This window comes from Acipenser ruthenus, chromosome 44 (assembly GCF_902713425.1).
Source record: "Acipenser ruthenus chromosome 44, fAciRut3.2 maternal haplotype, whole genome shotgun sequence".
NCBI classification, from domain to species: domain Eukaryota; kingdom Metazoa; phylum Chordata; class Actinopteri; order Acipenseriformes; family Acipenseridae; genus Acipenser; species Acipenser ruthenus.
Window position 1 is genome coordinate 954581 of NC_081232.1, and position 19580 is coordinate 974160.

At 43.9% G+C, this 19580-nt stretch overlaps 3 protein-coding genes and 1 non-coding gene across 4 annotated transcripts; 1 reads left to right on the forward strand and 3 right to left on the reverse strand.

The window, feature by feature from the left end:
* Positions 1-1578: 1578 nt before the first annotated feature.
* Positions 1579-2079, reverse strand: LOC131709716 (histone H3). The gene has a single exon (XM_059012436.1). The coding sequence runs from the start codon at positions 2038-2040 to the stop codon at positions 1630-1632; it is 411 nt and encodes a 136-aa protein (XP_058868419.1). The 5' UTR covers positions 2041-2079; the 3' UTR covers positions 1579-1629.
* A 1224-nt stretch (positions 2080-3303) lies between these two features.
* On the reverse strand, positions 3304-3776 carry LOC117398942 (histone H2A-like). The gene has a single exon (XM_033998042.3). The coding sequence runs from the start codon at positions 3745-3747 to the stop codon at positions 3364-3366; it is 384 nt and encodes a 127-aa protein (XP_033853933.2). The 5' UTR covers positions 3748-3776; the 3' UTR covers positions 3304-3363.
* Positions 3777-4719: 943 nt separating this feature from the next.
* On the forward strand, positions 4720-14335 carry LOC117398976 (oocyte zinc finger protein XlCOF8.4-like). The gene is made up of 4 exons (XM_034914469.2): positions 4720-5372; positions 5540-6264; positions 10962-11664; positions 12962-14335. Exons 1-4 carry the CDS (start codon positions 4964-4966, stop codon positions 13954-13956), a joined length of 2832 nt encoding a protein of 943 aa, XP_034770360.2. The 5' UTR covers positions 4720-4963; the 3' UTR covers positions 13957-14335.
* On the reverse strand, positions 10316-10397 carry trnas-aga (transfer RNA serine (anticodon AGA)). Its single transcript has one exon. It is a non-coding gene; the product is annotated as a tRNA-Ser (tRNA).
* Positions 14336-19580: the final 5245 nt, after the last annotated feature.

A 19580-nucleotide genomic window follows, 5' to 3' on the forward strand; every position in this document is an offset into this window, starting at 1 on the left:
ACGAGTGACCTGCTAATCGTAATGCAAATAACCACAAAAACTACTGCTGCCCCCCTTGTTAGCGGAGGCGAACGACATCTTATCAAAATAACATAGCAATTTAAGAAAGTTTACAAACGAGAGGAGGCCATTCGGCCCATCTTGCTCGTTTGGTTGATAGTAGCTTATTGATCCCAGAATCTCATCAAGCAGCTTCTTGAAGGATCCCAGGGTGTCAGCTTCAACAACATTACTGGGGAGTTGGTTCCAGACCCTCACAATTCTCTGTGTAAAAAAGCGCCTCCTATTTTCTGTTCTGATGCCCCTTTATCTAATCTAAACACACACACATAATGTAATACTGAAAAAAAAAAATCTCTAGACAATTTGATATATAACCCTAACTCTTACAATGAAAGTATGGTTTATTGTAATTAAAGCAATACAAATGCCTGGCTTGTTTACAATTTCGCATGTTGTTTTGAGCGCTTCTGAATGCAGTCCTGCATATTTAGATAACACACGTTCTACAAAACAAGCGCAATGCATGTTACTCGGGGACAGACCGAGGTTCAATTCCACGACGGGGAGAGTTCATTTTGTTTCATGATTGTTCTTTGATCTATAGCTATATTTGTCATAAGTCGTAGTTTGTTATTATTTAGAACATACGAGCTTTTAAAATGTTCCGAGCTAAACATTATTACACGAACCACTGGACAGGACGATGGAGGAAGCGTGTGTGCGGATGCAGCCCTTTTCAACACTGTCGTAACTATCATGGATTCGTTCTGAATACTTTAAACCCGCCCGAGCGGCAGCACATTCCTGCGTCGCTATTGGAGACTGCGCTTGCGAGATTTAAAACGAAATTACAGTTCGCAGGATTCAAAGCTGTATTACAGAGGATGCAAATATGAATTTCAAACAGAATTGCAAATTTTGCGAAACGTACAAAAATGTCTACACACACAAAAAAAAAACAGAATATTGTTCTCCTGATCATAAGGATTTCGTCGTGGAAGACAGCAAAGGAAACATACACGTTTTAAGCGTGTAAATACTTGTGACAATAAAAACGCCGAAGCATTTTGAAAGTAAACGAAAATAATAATTGCATACATTATGTAAAAAGCGGTTTTTTACCGCTTTAGTGTGTTATTATTATTCGAAAAATGCAAAATAACAAAAAAATATTCTCCCCATTGGAGAATTCCGGTCTCCCGCATGACAAAAAGGGGATACCGACCACTACCGAGTACGGGTTGTGAGAGAGTAGTTTGGGTTGTTTGGATATTTTCCTTAACAGTAATAAACGTGGTACTCTTCTCAAGTGATAGCACCTAGCTTTACTAGTGCATTGGAAACCCAATACCTACCAAATCCATTTCATCACAATTATCTTTGGAGTTCTTATTTATTTCTTAGCAGTTCCTTTTATATCGAAATTTAGATTCATGTTACTGAACGTAAAATAAATTAATTATATACTTCTCTACATAATAGTCAAACTGTTAAATGTATTATTAGACAAGAAATGAACTACCACACAGGGGCAGCTCGAGTTTTTACTGGAAAAAAAGTACTTTCAGAGAAGTGGGTGGCTCTGAAAAGAGCCTTTGGGTTTCGCTGTTTTAAGGGTTTTGCAGTTTAAGCGCGTTCTCCACGGATGCGGCGGGCCAGCTGGATGTCTTTGGGCATGATGGTGACTCTCTTGGCGTGAATGGCACACAGGTTGGTGTCCTCAAAGAGCCCGACCAGGTAAGCCTCGCTAGCCTCTTGCAGCGCCATAACAGCGGAGCTCTGGAAGCGCAGGTCTGTCTTGAAATCCTGAGCGATTTCTCTGACCAGCCGCTGGAAGGGCAGTTTGCGGATCAGCAGCTCGGTGGATTTCTGATAGCGGCGGATCTCCCTCAGAGCCACAGTCCCAGGCCTGTAGCGGTGAGGTTTCTTCACGCCGCCGGTAGCGGGAGCGCTCTTTCGGGCAGCCTTGGTAGCGAGCTGCTTCCTGGGAGCCTTTCCACCGGTGGACTTACGAGCGGTCTGTTTGGTTCGTGCCATCTTCAAACTCTTGCACACAGTATGAAAAACTGTACAAAGTAATACACGCAGCCGATACCAGAGACTATATAGAAACGGAGCCGCTCTGATAGGCTGTGAGACACTTAGGGCGGGTGTGTGTTTCTCATTGGTTATAGTCCAGATTCCCGGTGATTGATTGGATCATTTAAATTCAGCGCGCATTCGATGAAACGGTTACTGACCGCGCCGGTTTTGTGCTTTGTCATTCAGTGTCACAATAAGCTGGTCTACTGAAGGATACATTCCACTGCGTTTAACAATCCTGTGTCTTATACTCCTATAGTATTTAAAAAAACATTATATATCTGTAATTAAATTACACGGATTGTGTTTAATTGTATTATACAGCAAAAACGTCAACAAAAAACACTCTTCTCCGTGGCAAAGAGACAAAAAAAATAAGATTAAGTTTACAATTAAACTAAATTGTTTTTATAAAGAAGTAATTAAAAAAAAGTGTGACTGTGGACAGCCCGAGCGGTGCTCAGGCGAGTTCTGTGATTCGGATCCAGAGACAGGTGCATCTGCACAGAAATAACTGGGTTCAGACACCACGAGGCAGAGAAGACATATTACAACCACCAACTACCAGGGAAGACGGAGAAACCTTTTTCAAAGCCCAGTTTCATTTATTTGAGAAATGGGATCACCCGCTGGTCTGGGGATTACTGTGGGTTTGATAATGTACTATCCGCAAATAACGCAGTGTTTCAACGTAGCTCGATCGGAGACAAAGCAAACCTCTAAATTGATATTGTATCATACTGTCTCCTTGTAAGGAACGTGGTGATTATGTGGGAATGTCAGCAACACGCGCTGTACACTGCGGCGGGTATGTGTTTGATGTAGCGATAAAGAGATACTGTAACGCTGTACTACTCACAGAAAGTATTCATTGTTGCAATTCATGACTTGGTATTACTCGCACATGGACTGAACAGAAACAGATTAAATAATTACACTCGTCACCTGGAAGTGTATTTGAATGTAACTCTAAGGGAAACAAACTAAACCAGTACATTATTATTGTGTCGCAGTTTCCTGCTCAGGAACGTGGCATTGATGTGGGGAATATCAGCAACACTCGCTGTGGAAAAGCCTGTGTTTGATATCGTTCCGAACAGATACATGGTAACGCTGCACTACCACACACACACACACACACTATTAATTGCTGCAATTCTGACTGTTTAGTATTGTTCATACAAGAAACAGATTTGATGCGCTTTCATAGAAAAAGTGGGTGGCTCTTAAAAGAGCCTTTGGGGTTTTATAAGATCTTAAAAGCGGCGTCCGAGTGATTTACTTCTTGGCTGGCTTCTCGGTTTTCTTGGGCAGCAGCACGGCCTGGATGTTGGGCAGCACTCCGCCCTGAGCGATGGTGACGCCTCCCATCAGCTTGTTGAGCTCCTCGTCGTTGCGGACAGCGAGCTGCAGGTGACGCGGGATGATTCTGGTTTTCTTGTTATCCCGGGCGGCGTTCCCGGCCAGCTCCAGGATTTCAGCAGTCAGGTACTCGAGCACAGCGGCCAGATAGACCGGGGCTCCAGCGCCGACACGCTGGGCATAGTTTCCCTTCCGCAGCAGCCTGTGGACACGGCCGACTGGGAACTGCAGTCCTGCCCTGGAGGAGCGAGTCTTTGCCTTAGCACGGGCTTTACCGCCGGTCTTTCCTCTTCCAGACATCTTCACTGTAATTTCAAATATCACAATAATAAACCTGTTTATGCGTGCTACCTCTTTTATAGACGTTCACTTATGCTCGATTGGACAAAACAGTGCAGTGTGTATTAGCATGTTCTTAACGTCATGGCGTGCATACGTCTCTGATTGGTTACAACATATCACTGCCCGCTGTTTTAAACTGGGCGCCATTCTCCTCTATCCCTCCCCCAAGCCGCTGTTCGGCTTTCTGTTCTTCTTCGCGCTTATTTCTATACTTTTAAAACGTGGAACAAACAGAGCATCCTCTTCGATTTTCTCAAAATTCACTGTCTTTGCATTACAGTCTTCTGTAGTTTAGACGTCTATGAATTCTAATGTATTTAAAAACAGGACTTTGCTGGCAGTTTGTTTATATATATATATATATATATATATATATATATATATATATATATATATATATATATATATATATATATATATATTTAAAAGACACGTATACATTTAATTATGTAGCACTGGTAACATAGCAATATTAATTTGTCATTTAACAGACGCTTTTATCCTAAGTGACTTACAGAGACTAGGGGGTGACGTAAGATTAGTTTTAGGTACTGACACAAAGGAGGTCGTTGAAATAGTTCTCCTTATCGGCATGTTGTGTAGTTAATTTTATTCTTGTAAATCTGTTTAAAACGAGTTTATTTTACAAATTAATAAAGAACGTAATCAAAAGATATTAATATCATATGTTTCATTGACTCTCATTAAATCTAAGAATTTGCACCGATGGGACGGAAGTAACGGAGGAGCTCAGTATCTTATTTGTTTGAGTATATTGATATATAGAATGTTTTAGGTTGTCGTGGTATATGAATATCTATGCCTCTTTCTAGACGTAGGATTATATTACAGACTCGTGGCGGAGCTCGGTAGGTGGCGCTAGCTCTGAAACAGACACCTGAGGGAATACAACCAACGGTCATAATCCTTGGACACAATACGGAAGTGCGTGTCTGTGAGCATAAACAACTCATCTGGAGCGAAAGAGAAATTGAACTTTATCGCATTTTTTGGTTACTGCTGAACAGCGTTTATTACTATTACCGTATCAATGGGGTTATAGACAGTACTGAAAAGATTAGGAGAGAGGGAACTGATTTTCCCATTTAGACAAGACAGAAAAACTAGCTTTTGTTCAGAACGCTGTTTTCTAGAAGAAAACGTCAAAGCGACAATGAGACCCGTCTGTGAAATGAAAGAAGAGATGGATATCTGCGCATCCTCCGCGTCTCTCCTTGAGGAAGAACTCGCCTCTGCTATCGAGCCTGCAGTGAAAGCGGCTGTGCTGAGCGTCATGTCTGCGTTAGCAAAGTTCGTGGACAGTAAATGTGCAGTTTTCAATCTCAGACTGGACCAAAGAGACCAAGAATTTGAAAGCGTGAGATTGCGATTGGAAATAGCGGAGAGCGAGTTGAAAGCAATGCGAGACGGAGAATACACGAACACTGCCGAGAAAAACTTCACCCAATCTCTCACAAACACTGACACACAATACCACGGGAGCGACATCACCACAGACATGACTGAATCAAGTTCGTATTGCTTTCCATGTGAGGAATTGCTTGAAGTACTTACAAACACAAGTAAGTATGGCTCTTGTGTTGATACCGTTACCACATTATCTATCTATCTATCTATATATATCTATATCTATATCTATATCTATATATATATATATATATATATATATATATATTAACACAGTTTATGATGTAGATTTTACAGTGTTTCACTCTTCTCTCTGACACAGGTCCTGCAGAGAGAAATGCTCTCCCTCATGCTGAGGAAGGGTCGAAGGCAGAATCAGTTCCCATTCAAGAGGAGCTCTTTGACCAGGAATGGTGCAGGAGTCCAGAGCAGGCTACAGAGCTGACATCTATTGAAGGGGAGGAGGAGACACCTGCACTAGATCCTGTCCACATTAATGAAGAGATCCCTGGAATTGAACCAGTCATCATTAAAGAGGAGGTTCTTGAACTTGAATCTGACCCCATTGAACAGGGGGGTTCTGACCACTTTGAAAGACAGCAGCAAATTCACATGGGAGAGAAACTGCATCTCTGTAATGTGTGTGGGAAGAGTCTCAGTACATCAACAGAGCTGAAAAGCCACCAGTGCATTCACATAGGGAGGAAAGAGTATCGCTGCATTGAATGTGGGAAAAGTTATAAATATTCAAACCACCTTAAAAAACACCAGCGGACACACACAGGAGAGAAGCCGTATTGCTGCAGTGATTGTAGTAAGAGATTTGTTTCATCAGAACAGTTGAAAAGACACCAGCGAACTCACACAGGAGAGAAGCCGTATCACTGTGCGCAATGTGGCAAGAGTTTTACTCAGATAGGAAACTTGAAATTACACCAGCGAATTCACACAGGAGAGAAACCGTATTGCTGCGGTGAATGTGGAAAGTGTTTCACACAGTTACAGCACCTCAAGAGCCACCAGCGAATTCACACAGGAAAGAATTTATATTGAAAAAGAGATATTTTTCTCTTATTAAAAAATTCAAAGGCTCTTTAAAGAAAAGTATAGCGTTACCCATCCCCAGGTGTTGCTGTAACTGTTTAAGTAAAATACTTGTCATTTTTATTTTCATTGTTAACATGCTGACCCCTTTTTGTCAATTGCAGCAGCTAGTTTCTCTGTATATTGTATTACTTGTATTGTAACACTTGAATGTATTTGTATTTGCTTGTGATCGTAAGTCGCCCTGGATAAGGGCGTCTGCTAAGAAATAAATAATAATAATAATAATATATTCTCTGGTATCGGCTGTGTTCAGTGTTGTTAGACTGGGTGGGTTCATGCCCATTTGGGCTTGTATTTTTTTTTTCTTGTGCTTGAAAAAATGGTTTGGGCAGGTGCCTAATGGCTGCAAGTGGAGACCTCAGTGACTTTGAAAGAGGGGTAATTGTTGGGGCGCGTTTGGCAGGAGCTTCAGTGACCAAGACAGCTCAACTTGCTGATGTTTCACGAGCAACGGTGTCTAAGGTGATGTGGGCATGGAACTCCGAGGGAAAGACATCATCAGCAAAGGGCAGCAGTGGGTGGAATTGCATTATCATTAATAATAACAATAGTGACCAGAAAGGTTTGTTCATTGTTTGAGTAGTAGTGTTCCTTGGGATAGCAAAATACTGAGCTCAAGTCATGTGACTTCATGAAAATGCCAGGTGCTCAGTGTTTGTTATTTGAATTTAGTTAAAAATGCCAAAATTAGTTATTTAAGAATCTGTATAAATAGTCATTTGAAAAGATATGATTTTAATTAACGCAAGAACAGCAAAAGATACGACTGTGCCCCGCTTGAGTAATGAAGATCACCCGGTTGCTGTGGGCATGATTGAAGGCGGCCTGTCTGTGAGTGAAGTTGCCGGAGAATGAGGTGTTCTGTTTCAACAATCAGCAGACTAGTCCAGAGAAACCAGGAAACCGGCTCTGTGAAGGACAGGCCACGTCCTGGAAGTCAGAGGGTCACCACACCAGCCCAAGACCATTATGCTGACTGTTGCGTTGTTCAAGCCAACTTGTGGGGTGAACGTGACCAGCCAACCTTCTCCAGCTGGCTGCAGCTGCACAGGAACATCTCACAGCAGTCTACCCAGAGGCTGATCTGGTCTATGCATCAACGCTGCCAGAATTGTGTTAATGCTCAGGGAGGTTATACCCGATACTAACTTTGTAATGTTTTCATTTTGATAGTGTGTCACGTTTCATACTGAAAACTTGATCATGATTCTTTGATCTGTATTTTTGTTCAAATTTTTCGTGATTTTGTTTGATATCTATGTTCAAAATATTTGAATAAAATCCATTAGACCTGAGTGTTTCATTTATTTTGATTATCAGTATATATATATATAATAGAAAATATAGATTTAAAGTAAAAGTCTATATCTAAAAAAGTATGTTAATTATTTATACTTTATTCATTAAAACAAGGTAAAAACAGGTACGCTGACACATTTTGACATGTCATCAGAGCGTATTGAAAGCAGGACTCATTACATCTATTAAATGCACCCGGCACTCACTGTCATTTAACACCTTATCCGATTACTAGAAATAGTAATCTAGCAATCAATGCATTCAATTCTCATTCCAGATACTTAACAATCTGCTATATATTGTAGCGGCAGCGTATCTGGTCTGCAGCAGGAAGAAATGGCACAGGATGCAGTTTAAAGCAGTGAAAACTGCTATTTGTATGGAAGCGTTGAACAGCAGGCAAATGGACGCTCTCTTATTAAAGGGTTTAGCTCAGAAAGACAGCTTCAGGACAAACAGCTACATGAAAACCACAACACGACCCCGAGCTGCACGCAGGCAGCTCCTAAATAGTGATCCCCTCGCTCTATCGGCTCACACACACAGGGGTACAAAAAGAAGGAGATGGACATTTTTACCTTCCTTTTGGTGACTTATTTCTCTTACTGTATAACAGGTATTTACTTTTTTTCTACATTTCACATAAGAGTGTTGGGAACTACAAATTAAATGTGAAATGGTGCTTTTGGCTGATTTACTTTTGTTGCGCCAATACCCTGAAAATGCGTAAAGTATACGTACTGTATAGAGAGTCACTGGCAGTTCTTCACTGTAACTTGGCGATGAACTACCGTTCCTCTCGATTAATGTTCAGTTGGTACCAGCTCTTTGGCTAAAGATTGTAGGTGCGTTCACGGGGATCATTCTGCACAGACTCTATGCAGAATCTGACCAATTTAGCCAATGGGTGCGTTCACAGAGATCATTCTTAGAAGATCATTGGCTAAATTGGTCGGATTCTGCACAGAATCTGTGCAGAATGATCTCCGTGAATGCTTCCAGTAGTACAAAGGAATGCTAACCTCAAGTATGTGTCTCTCCTTTGCTTCAAACTAGTAGGTTTTGCCTCTTCAAACATCATGACTGGTGAGATGGGTAGAAAAGAGTTGGCGCCCTGAAATATCCCTACAAGCATCATGCTCTTGGCTTGACCTAACTTATTTCAATCATTATGTCATTTTAATAAGCAGCGGCACTATGTCTGGAAGAGGCAAAGGGGGTAAAGGACTCAGGAAAGGAGGCACTAAGCGTCATCGCAAAGTGCTACGTGATAACATCCTAGGTCGCACTCTGTATGGACTCAGAGGTTAAGGATTTTCATTTGAACACAAAAGGCTATTTTCAGTGCCGCCCACTATTTTCTAAAGAGTTAAAATGTCTGCACTCTACGGTATCTTCAAAATAGGCTTTCAGGACAAAATCGAATCCTTGGTAAACTTTGTCTGTTACACAACTGAAAAGAATGACCAACAAGATGCTCTGATATATTGTGAAGAGTGTTGAATTTAATCAAGGGAGGTAATGTTAAAACTTTACAGTGCATTAGTAAGACTTCATCTAGAATAATGTGTTCAGTTCTGGTCACCTCGCTACAAAAAGGATATAACTGCACTAGAAAGAGTGCAAAGAAGAGCGACCAGAATTATTTCTGGTTTAAAAGGCATGTCATATGCAGACAGGCTAAAAGAATTGAATCTATTCAGTCTTGAACAAAGAAGACTACGTGGTGATCTGATTTAAACATTCAAAATCCTAAAAGGTATAGACAATGTCGACCCAGAGGACTTTTTCGACCTGAAAAAAAAGGACCAGGGGTCACAAATGGAGATTAGATAAAGGGGCATTCAGAACAGAAAATAGGAGGCACTTCTTTACACAGAGAATTGTGAGGGTCTGGAACCAACTCCCACGGTACCACCCGCTACACTGCCCTTCCAGCGGCTGGTCAGAGAAATCGCTCAGGATTTCAAGACTGACCTGCGCTTCCAGAGCTCCGCTGTTATGGCGCTGCAGGAGGCTAGGAGGAGGTATTCGGTAGGCGGCGCCAGCGCTGTAACAGACAGGCTGCTACAATGTTACAGCGTCTGTAAATAATAACACGGAAGTACACAGTCCCTGTGTCTGGGTGGAGAAACATGGCTACCGCAGTTTCAGAGCTGAACACGTTCATTGTTGACTCTTCATATTACACAAATAATGTCAAAGATACAAATTCTCAGTCATACCTATTTTTTTCATCCAGAAAAAAAGAAACACAGACCAGGGGTCACAAACTGAGATTAGAAAAAGTGGCATTCAGAACAGAAAATAGGAGGCACGTTTTTAACACAGAGAATTATGTGGGTCTGGAACCAACTCCCCAGTTGTTGAAGCCGACACCCTGGGATCCTTCAAGAAGCTGCTTGATGAGATTCTGGGATGGCCTCCTCTCGTTTGGAAACTTTCTTATGTTCTTAACCGGAATCTAAGCATGCATTACTGCATTCTGAAGTTTTCAAAACAACTGGTATGAAATGGTACACAAGCCGGGCATTTGTTGTAATAAACGATACTTTCATTTTAAGAATTTAATCTATCTATCTATCTATCTATCTATCTATATATATATATAATGAACATAATTATTGACAATAGCTATCAATCAGTTTACATTTTAAGATCAATTATTTAATAAACAGTAAATAAAAACAAACGTTGTCGGCAGGATTCGAACCTGCGCGGGGAGACCCCAATGGATTTCTAGTCCATCGCCTTAACCACTCGGCCACGACAACCAACTGGAATAAAACATGCTTTAAGATCTTACAGGGGAGACTGTGACCTGAACACAGCCCCCACACCGCTCGGCTATCATGACCTTTCATCTACAATTAAGACGTTTATTTCATGTTCTACTTTAAAAAGAAATAAAAACACAGCAGCGCGACAGTCTTCTTCAGAGAGATCTGTATTTTTTTACATCTTGTTTAACATTTTGGTACAAATTTAAATAATGTAATTCTGCAAACTAGACTGCCACAGTAATATATTTCTGTAATGACGATAAAAAGGTGTTTTAACAACAATTAAAAAGGGACACGTTATCTATAGTTTATATGGTATACGGTTTACATATACCCCTGGGAGGTATTCGGTAGGCGGCGCCAGCGCTGTAACAGACAGGCTGCTACAATGTTACAGCGTCTGTAAATAATAACACGGAAGTACACAGTCCCTGTGTCTGGGTGGAGAAACATGGCTACCGCAGTTCAGAGCTGAACTCGTTTGCAGTCTCTGCTTAGTGTGGTAAAAAAAACGAGTGTTCAAGGCGATTGATGATAGTTCTGTAAAGGTAACAGCAGACTGCGAGTTTTACAGTTGAGACGTCTTCACTTCACCAGAGTATAAACGAACTCAGCGTGTTTATGAGACGCGTCTGTGAAATGAAAGAAGAGATGGATATCTGCGCATCCTCCGCGTCTCTCCTTGAGGAAGAACTCGCCTCTGCTATCGAGCCTGCAGTGAAAGCGGCTGTGCTGAGCGTCATGTCTGCGTTAGCAAAGTTCGTGGACAGTAAATGTGCAGTTTTCAATCTCAGACTGGACGAAAGAGACCAAGAATTTGAAAGCGTGAGATTGCGATTGGAAATAGCGGAGAGCGAGTTGAAAGCGGTAAGCGAACGAGAATACACGAACACTGCCGAGAACGCCACACAGTCTGTCACGAACACCAACGAACAGCACATTGATCTCATTCATCTACCGACAAGGCAGAAGGAAAGGCACCGGGTGAAACGCGTTTCATTTTACACTGAGGATGAATCTGTAAATCACGAATTCAACGACAGTATTATTGCTCACGGGCTGCCGGCGCGGGATTTCTCTAATCTTCCAGTTCAGCCAGTCAGGGATCCGGTGCCTGCAGTCCACACCGCACTGAAAAGCTCCCGGGTTTTAATCCAGGAGGATGGAAGCTATTCCGAGCAGGACCTGCTGATGCGAGGTGATGACTCTGAACAGAGAGACCACACAAGCACAGCGGGGTGGAGAAGAGCACTGAAAGGTAAGGAGATCATATTTCAATCTATCAGCTCTCACTGTTCTGTTCACACAACGTTAACAAGGAGGGAGGGAAAGAGTAAACAAATAGCCCTACTGAATGCGACCTGCGCATTCAACACCATCGCTGTTATAATATAGTGTAAAAAAATCAAAGGACATTTTAGCCTCAAACGTGTTATTTGAGTTTTGCTTCTTTTATCCAATCATTGTTTTACTTATTATTGCACAGCAACGCTTTAAATATACTTTTAAGCAAAACACTGCCCCTTTGAAGCGGGACTATTTTGCTAGGAGCGCGGAGTGGAGCGTGAGCGAGAAAAGACTCCAACGCGCGCTCCAAAAGATGTTTTGCAAAGGAAAAGTATTTGACACTGTGCACATAAGATATGATCCATAAACGATGCAGCGACAATATTGTGCTATCTGTGAAATCGCCCTGTAAAGTCAACAAAATAATCAATAATATACAATTTGCACAGTGGGAGTTTTATTATAACAGCGAAAGCCTTTGTGTGCTTGTATATGAACCATGTTATTTGCAAGTTTTACAAAGCTTATACGATAAAAAAAAATGCCACGTGGTATGTGCAAAGATTAGGATCCCAAGCTGAAATATCATGTAAAAGTGAGATTGAATTATTCAGTGAAATAAATATCATTTAAAAAAAAAACATACAAACAAACAAACAAAAAAAACGTTATTGCAGTAATAAATATTTTAAAGGCGTGTCAATTATAGTTGTCAAATGTATTTGACAAATTTTAATGTTTTTAATAATCAGTTTTACTAAAAACATAATATTACTCACTGGAACCGGATCCCTGAGGTTTGTATCCGGTTCGTTGGTACCAAAGCAGGAACCGGGTACCCGATTTCAGAGGAACCGGTTCACACATCTCTACAGTGGAGCTTAGCGGGAGTGGAGCTGGCTGCAGAATTAGAAACACCGGAGTGGAGTCCGAGCGGAGCGGACTGGGGAAAGAAAAGCCTTGGAGCGAGCAGTTTCAAAGAGGAAGAGAGCGAGGAGCGGCGTTTTATGTGCGCTCCACTCTGCTTACATGCTCTGTGGAGTGTTACCCCAAATATTATCAATTTACTACCAATGAGGAATGATTGGGTGTCACGATTGGTCTTCATTTTAGAACCAAAATAGTTTATGCAAGAGTGGCAGCTCAGGATCTGAGGGGCCAATTCAACACTCCTCACATTATAATGACAGGTTACTGCATGTGCAATCTAGAATGAACCCAGTTTATGATGTAGATTTTACAGTGTTTCACTCTTCTCTCTGACACAGGTCCTGCAGAGAGAAATGCTCTCCCTCATGCTGAGGAAGGGTCGAAGGCAGAATCAGTTCCCATTCAAGAGGAGCTTTTTGACCAGGAATGGTGCAGGAGTCCAGAGCAGGCTATAGAGCTGACATCTATTGAAGGGGAGGAGGAGACATCTGCACTAGATCCTGTCCACATTAATGAAGAGATCCCTGGAATTGAACCGGTCATCATTAAAGAGGAGGTTCTTGAACATGAGTGTGACCCCATTGAAGAGGGGGGTTCTGACCACTTTGAAAGACAGCAGCAAATTAACACAGGAGAGAAACTGCATCTCTGTACTGTTTGTGGGAAGAGTCTCAGTACATCAACAGAGCTGAAAAGACACCACCGAATTCACACAGGAGAAAGACCGTACTGCTGCACTGAATGTGGAAAGACTTTCAATACCTCTACAGATCTGAAAAGACACCGTCGCATTCACACAGGAGAGAAGCCGTATTCCTGCACTCAGTGTGAGAAGAGTTTCAAACAGTTGCAACATCTTAAAACACACCAGCAAATTCACTATGGAAAGAAGCTGTATCACTGTAGTGGATGTGAGAAGAGTTTCACTCAGTTAGGAACCCTGACATTGCATCAGCGAATCCACACAGGAGGGAAGCTGTATCGCTGCACTGACTGTGCAAAGGATTTCAATACAGCAGGAGAGCTCAAAATACACCAGAGATCTCACACAGGAAAGAAACCGTATCGCTGCACCGAGTGTGAGAAGTGTTTCAAACAAGTATCCCACCTTAAAGCCCACCAGCGAATTCACACAGGAGAGAAACAGTATCATTGTTCTGACTGTGAAAAGAGTTTCATTCTGTCTACAGACCTGAAAAGACATCAGCGAATTCACACAGGAGAGAAGCCGTATAGCTGTGATCACTGTGGGAAGAGATTCAATCGGGCAGGAAATCTGGTGTCACACCTTCGAGTTCACAGAGGGAAGCAGTCGACTCACTGCGCTCAATAAGAGAGATGTTATTTTCCACTCCCAGTTGTAAAAGCACACAGTATCCAGACACTTCACTAGGAACAGTAGCACTGTGCCTCCATCACAAGATGACTCAGACTAGTGGAAGCGGACAGTATATAACACCCTGAGATGCAATTGGTCTTTTTGATCCATTTGTCAAAATGAACTTGTCTTCTGATCCCTGATTGTCTGAGTTATTAAAATGTAAATCCTGGGAAGGACTTGTCTGATTTTTTGCATGGATGTATATTATAGTTTCATGAATACAAGCTTCATTTAATTCATACTTACAGAGCCTGTCTGTCAGATTCCTGTTGCTCTACATTGTACAGATAAGAAAGTTCAATTACATTAATAAAAGCCCCATTAAATAGTATTTGAACTGACTTTTTTTCTTTATGAGTGGAGGGAGGGGCAACAAATTGGCAAAAGGTTTTAATGTTCAAGCAATCTCACGAGTGCTGTGGTGCCCCATTGTGTTTAATAATATACAGTGCCGTGAAAAAGTATTTGCCATGATGTGATACATTTTTCATATTGTATTTGTATTTTTGTATTTGGTCATATTGTATTGTGGGTTGTAGTAGTATATAGAGGGAGTCTGAGAGAAAAAATGACACCGAAGTTTGGTGCTTCTTTCATTTGTTTGGTGTGCAAGGTAATCAAACATGCAATCTTCAGGTGTGAAAAAGTTATTGCCCCCCCTAGTTAACTCATCCCAATTAAAGGCATAATTAGGGTAGCTGTTTGAGTACTTTGGTTAACAACCAGGCCTGATTTGGGTCAGCCCTGCCCAATATAAATCTGACTAACTTTGGTCCTTACTATCAGAGTGAAGTTGTCAGCACACAGGTTCTAGAGGCACATCATGCCACAAACAAAAGAAATTCCTGAAGACCTCCGGGAAAAAAAAGTTGTTGATGCCTATCAGTCTGGAAAGGGTTACAAAACCATTTCTAAGGCTTTGGGGCTCCACCGAACCACAGTCAGAGGCATATTGTCCAAATGGAGAAAGTTTGGGACAGTAGTGAATCTTCCCAGGAGTGGCCGTCATGCCAAAATCTCTCCAAGAGCAAGGCGTAAAATCGTCCAGGAAGTCACAAAGAATCCTAGAACAACAGTCGGGGATCTGCAGGCCTCTCTCGCCTCGGCTAAGGTCAGTGTTCATGACTCCACCATCAGAAAGACACTGGGCAAAAATGGGATTCATGGCAGAGTAGCAAGACAGAAACCGTTGCTCACTAAGAAGAACATGAATGCTTGTCTCAAGTTTGCCAAAAAGTACCTGGATGATCCTCAAGAGTTCTGGAACAATGTTCTATGGACAGATGAGTCAAAAGTGAAACTTTTTGGCCGACATGGGCCCCGTTATGTCTGGCGAAAACCAAACACTGCATTCCACAGTAAGAACCTCATACCAACGGTCAAGCATGGTGGTGGTAGTGTCATGGTCTGGGGATGTGTGACAAAGATGGCTGCAGGGAGGAACTCAGACCAGAGAGAGAAACACACAGACAGAGACGGTGGTGATGCTGAGCTGAGTGCAATGGCTGCACTCAGCGTTTATTAACCAAATAAAAAGGTTTACCAAACAGAACACAAAACAGGACACGGCACTACACGCCAAAATAAACAGACAGACAAAACGAACTACACAGACAAACACGGTGAGCTTCTTTTACTATTATTTTACTTTATAATACCCTCCGTCTCCTAACCCGTTCTCCACTCACCGAACACCAACCACCAGTGAGTGAAAACATGCAGCTTTTATGCAGTTGTACCGAGATTCGATTGCTAGTCAATCATTCAATTGGAATCTCGGTACAACTGCACGTGAATTAATTAAAGTGCAATTCCCCGTGCTCACATATTACTTTTTACTTGCACGTGATGTGATGTGCCATCCCGTGCCTAAATACAAATATACAATTTACACACACGTGAAACACAGACCGCTTATATCCCGTGTACCAATGCCTATACACCAACATTTACACACAACACGTAACATATAACATACACAGGGGGGGCACTTTGCCACATATACCCCCCCTTGTGCAACGCACACATGGCCTCAATGGCCACCTCCCCCCTCAGTCCCAAAGTCCCGGAAGAGGGGGAAGCAAGTTGTTTCTGGGGGTGGCCATGGTGGAATGTCTGGCACCCCCCAATTCTTCGTGGCTGGCAGCTCCCTCTTCCGGGGCTTCAGCCACACTATCTGCTGCCGCGAAAGTGCAGCTGGGGGAGCTGGTCTCCTGACCTCCCCCTCTTTCTTTATGGCCGGCAGCTCCCCTTCATGGAGCTCCGGCCACAGTGTAGCGACCCGAGGCAAAGCAGAGGCCCCGGCGACCCCAGGCGAAGCAGGACCCTCGATGACCTCAGGCGACGGCAGCAGCAGCGGACCCTCGGGAGGTGGAGGCAGAGGCAGCTCCTGCTCCTCTCCCTCGGGTGGTGGAGGCAGAGGCAGCTCCTCCTCCTCTCCCTCGGGTGGTGGTGGAGGCAGAGGCAGCTCCTGCTCCTCTCCCTCGGGTGGTGGTGGAGGCAGAGGCAGCTCCTGCTCCTCTCCCTCGGGTGGTGGAGGCAGAGGCAGCTCCTGCTCCTCTCCCTCGGGTGGTGGAGGCAGAGGCAGCTCCTGCTCCTCTCCCTCGGGTGGTGGAGGCAGAGGCAGCTCCTGCTCCTCTCCCTCGGGTGGTGGAGGCAGAGGCAGCTCCTGCTCCTCTCCCTCGGGTGGTGGAGGCAGAGGCAGCTCCTGCTCCTCTCCCTCGGGTGGTGGTGGAGGCAGAGGCAGCTGCTGCTCCTCTCCCTCGGGTGGTGGAGGCAGAGGCAGCTCCTGCTCCTCTCCCTTGGGTGGTGGAGGCAGAGGCAGCTCCTGCTCCTCTCCCTCGGGTGGTGGAGGCAGAGGCAGCTCCTGCTCCTCTCCCTCGGGTGGTGGTGGAGGCAGAGGCAGCTCCTGCTCCTCTCCCTCGGGTGGTGGTGGAGGCGCTGCCGGCTCCTCCGACAGCGGGGGTAGGGCTGGTGGTGCTGCCGGCTCCTCCGACAGCGGGGGTAGAGCTGGTGGCGGGCGTCTCCGCTGGGCTCCCTTCAGCAGCAAAAACAGCGGCTGCTGTGGAGCCTGAGCTTCACACCCTCGTCCCTCCCAAAAAAAAATAGGGGTTTGGGCCTTCAGCTCCTCCCCTCCGGACACAGGACGCACCGACTCCTCCCTCTCGGGCCGTGGACACACCGACTCCTCCCTCTCGGGCCGTGGACGCACCGACTCCTCCCTCTTGGGACGTGGACGCACTGACTCCTCCCTCTTGGGACGTGGACGCACCGACTCCTCCCACTCGGGCTGTGGACGTTCGGGCTCCTCCCACTCGGGCTGTGGACGTTCGGGCTCCTCCCACTCGGGCTGTGGACGTTCGGGCTCCTCCCACTCAGGCGCAGGACGTTCGGGCTCCTCCCACTCAGGCGCAGGACGTTCGGGCTCCTCCCACTCAGGCGCAGGACGTTCGGGCTCCTCCCACTCAGGCGCAGGACGTTCGGGCTCCTCCTCCCCTGGCTCCTGCTCTGGGCAGTCCTCGTCCTCATGCCCATAAGCAATGCACATGGTGCACCACCTTGGCTCCCTCTGCTTCCTCCTCACTTTTCCCCCTCTCTGCCTCCTTCTGCTCACCTTCCTCCTTTGGGCTGGTTCCTCCTCCTCTTCCTGGAAGGGGCAGACAGCCACCGTGTGCCCATACACCCCGCAGGCAAGGCACCAACCTTGGTCCTCCAACCTGCCGAGGAGATCCTCCAGCTCACTGCAGCCGTCTCTCCAGTTCCAGCCTTCCATTTTTTTTTTTTTTTTTTTTTTTTTTTTTTTTTTTTTTTTATTTACTTTTCCACAAAAAACTGCGGTTCCCGCTCTGGCCTGAGCCCTGGAGGCGCTGTTATCCCACTTCTGACACCACGTGTGACAAAGATGGCTGCAGGGAGGAACTCAGACCAGAGAGAGAAACACACAGACAGAGACGGTGGTGATGCTGAGCTGAGTGCAATGGCTGCACTCAGCGTTTATTAACCAAATAAAAAGGTTTACCAAACAGAACACAAAACAGGACACGGCACTACACGCCAAAATAAACAGACAGACAAAACGAACTACACAGACAAACACGGTGAGCTTCTTTTACTATTATTTTACTTTATAATACCCTCCGTCTCCTAACCCGTTCTCCACTCACCGAACACCAACCACCAGTGAGTGAAAACATGCAGCTTTTATGCAGTTGTACCGAGATTCGATTGCTAGTCAATCATTCAATTGGAATCTCGGTACAACTGCACGTGAATTAATTAAAGTGCAATTCCCCGTGCTCACATATTACTTTTTACTTGCACGTGATGTGATGTGCCATCCCCGTGCCTAAATACAAATATACAATTTACACACACGTGAAACACAGACCGCTTATATCCCGTGTACCAATGCCTATACACCAACATTTACACACAACACGTAACATATAACATACACAGGGGGGGCACTTTGCCACAGGATGCTATGCTGCATCAGGACCTGGATGCCTTGCCATCATTGAAAGAACCATGAATTCTGCTCTGTAACAGAATTCTACAGGAGAATGTCAGGCCATCCGTTCGTGAGCTGAAGCTGAAGCGCAGCTGGGTCATGCAGCAAGACAATGATCTGAAACACACATGCAAGTCTACATCAGAATAGTTGAAGAACAAGAAATTTAAAGTTTTGTAATGGCCTGGTCTAGGTCCAGACCTAAACCCCATTGAGATGTTGTGGCAGGACCTGAAATGAGCAGTTCATGCTTGAATATCAACAAATGTCACTGAGTTGAAGCAGTTCTGCATGGAGGAGTGGGCCAAAATTCCTCCACGGCGCTGTGAGAGACTAATCAATAACTACAGGAAGTGTTTGGTTGCAGTTATTGCTGCTAAAGGTGGCGTAAGAGGGTGATTACTTTTTCACATGGGGGCATTGTGTGTTGCATAACTTTCTTTAATAAATGAATGAAATATGTATCACATTTTTGTGTTATTTGTTCACTCAGGGTCCTTTTTATCTAATATTAGGCTTTGGTTGAAGATCTAATAGCATTCAGGAGATAAACTGTTGACATCCTGTTAGAAATGATCTAAACCAGTTGAGGGCAGTACCAGAGATGCCAAATAAACACTCTAATCTATCAAGTAGGCTCTTGTTTATGAATTATGACCTAGTTTTGCACTCTCTTGCCCCTTGCTCACTAAATATCTTAGTATCCCTGAATAGATCATTAGCAATGCAGAATGACTGTGTGGGACAAGTGTTCTTCATTTAACCCCAAAACATGTTTCTATAATGGTGACAGCCAAGAATACCATCTTGCAGAACTCCTTATGAGGAAGAAATTGTTGTCTGCCATCACTGTATAATGTGGCACATTGTTGACTCTTCATATTACATATAATAAATAATGTAAAAGATAGAAATTCTCAATCATAACTATTTTTTTTCAACCTCAAAAAAGAAACAAGGATCAGGGGTCACAAATGGAGATTAGATAAAGGGGCATTCAGAACAGAAAATAGGAGGCACGTTTTTTACACAGAGAATTGTGAGGGTCTGGAACCAACTCCCCAGT

What these genes read in the sequence shown, in the direction of transcription:
- LOC131709716 (XM_059012436.1), bottom strand. Translation starts at nt 2,040, where the DNA reads ATGGCACGAACCAAACAGACCGCTCGTAAGTCCACCGGTGGAAAGGCT.
- LOC117398942 (XM_033998042.3), bottom strand. Translation starts at nt 3,747, where the DNA reads ATGTCTGGAAGAGGAAAGACCGGCGGTAAAGCCCGTGCTAAGGCAAAG.
- LOC117398976 (XM_034914469.2), top strand. Translation starts at nt 4,964, where the DNA reads ATGAGACCCGTCTGTGAAATGAAAGAAGAGATGGATATCTGCGCATCC. An exon ending in TGAAGTACTTACAAACACAA is followed by an intron (nt 5,373 to 5,539) that starts GTAAGTATGGCT and finishes TCTCTGACACAG; the next exon opens with GTCCTGCAGAGAGAAATGCT. An exon ending in TTCACACAGGAAAGAATTTA is followed by an intron (nt 6,265 to 10,961) that starts TATTGAAAAAGA and finishes TAAAGGTAACAG; the next exon opens with CAGACTGCGAGTTTTACAGT.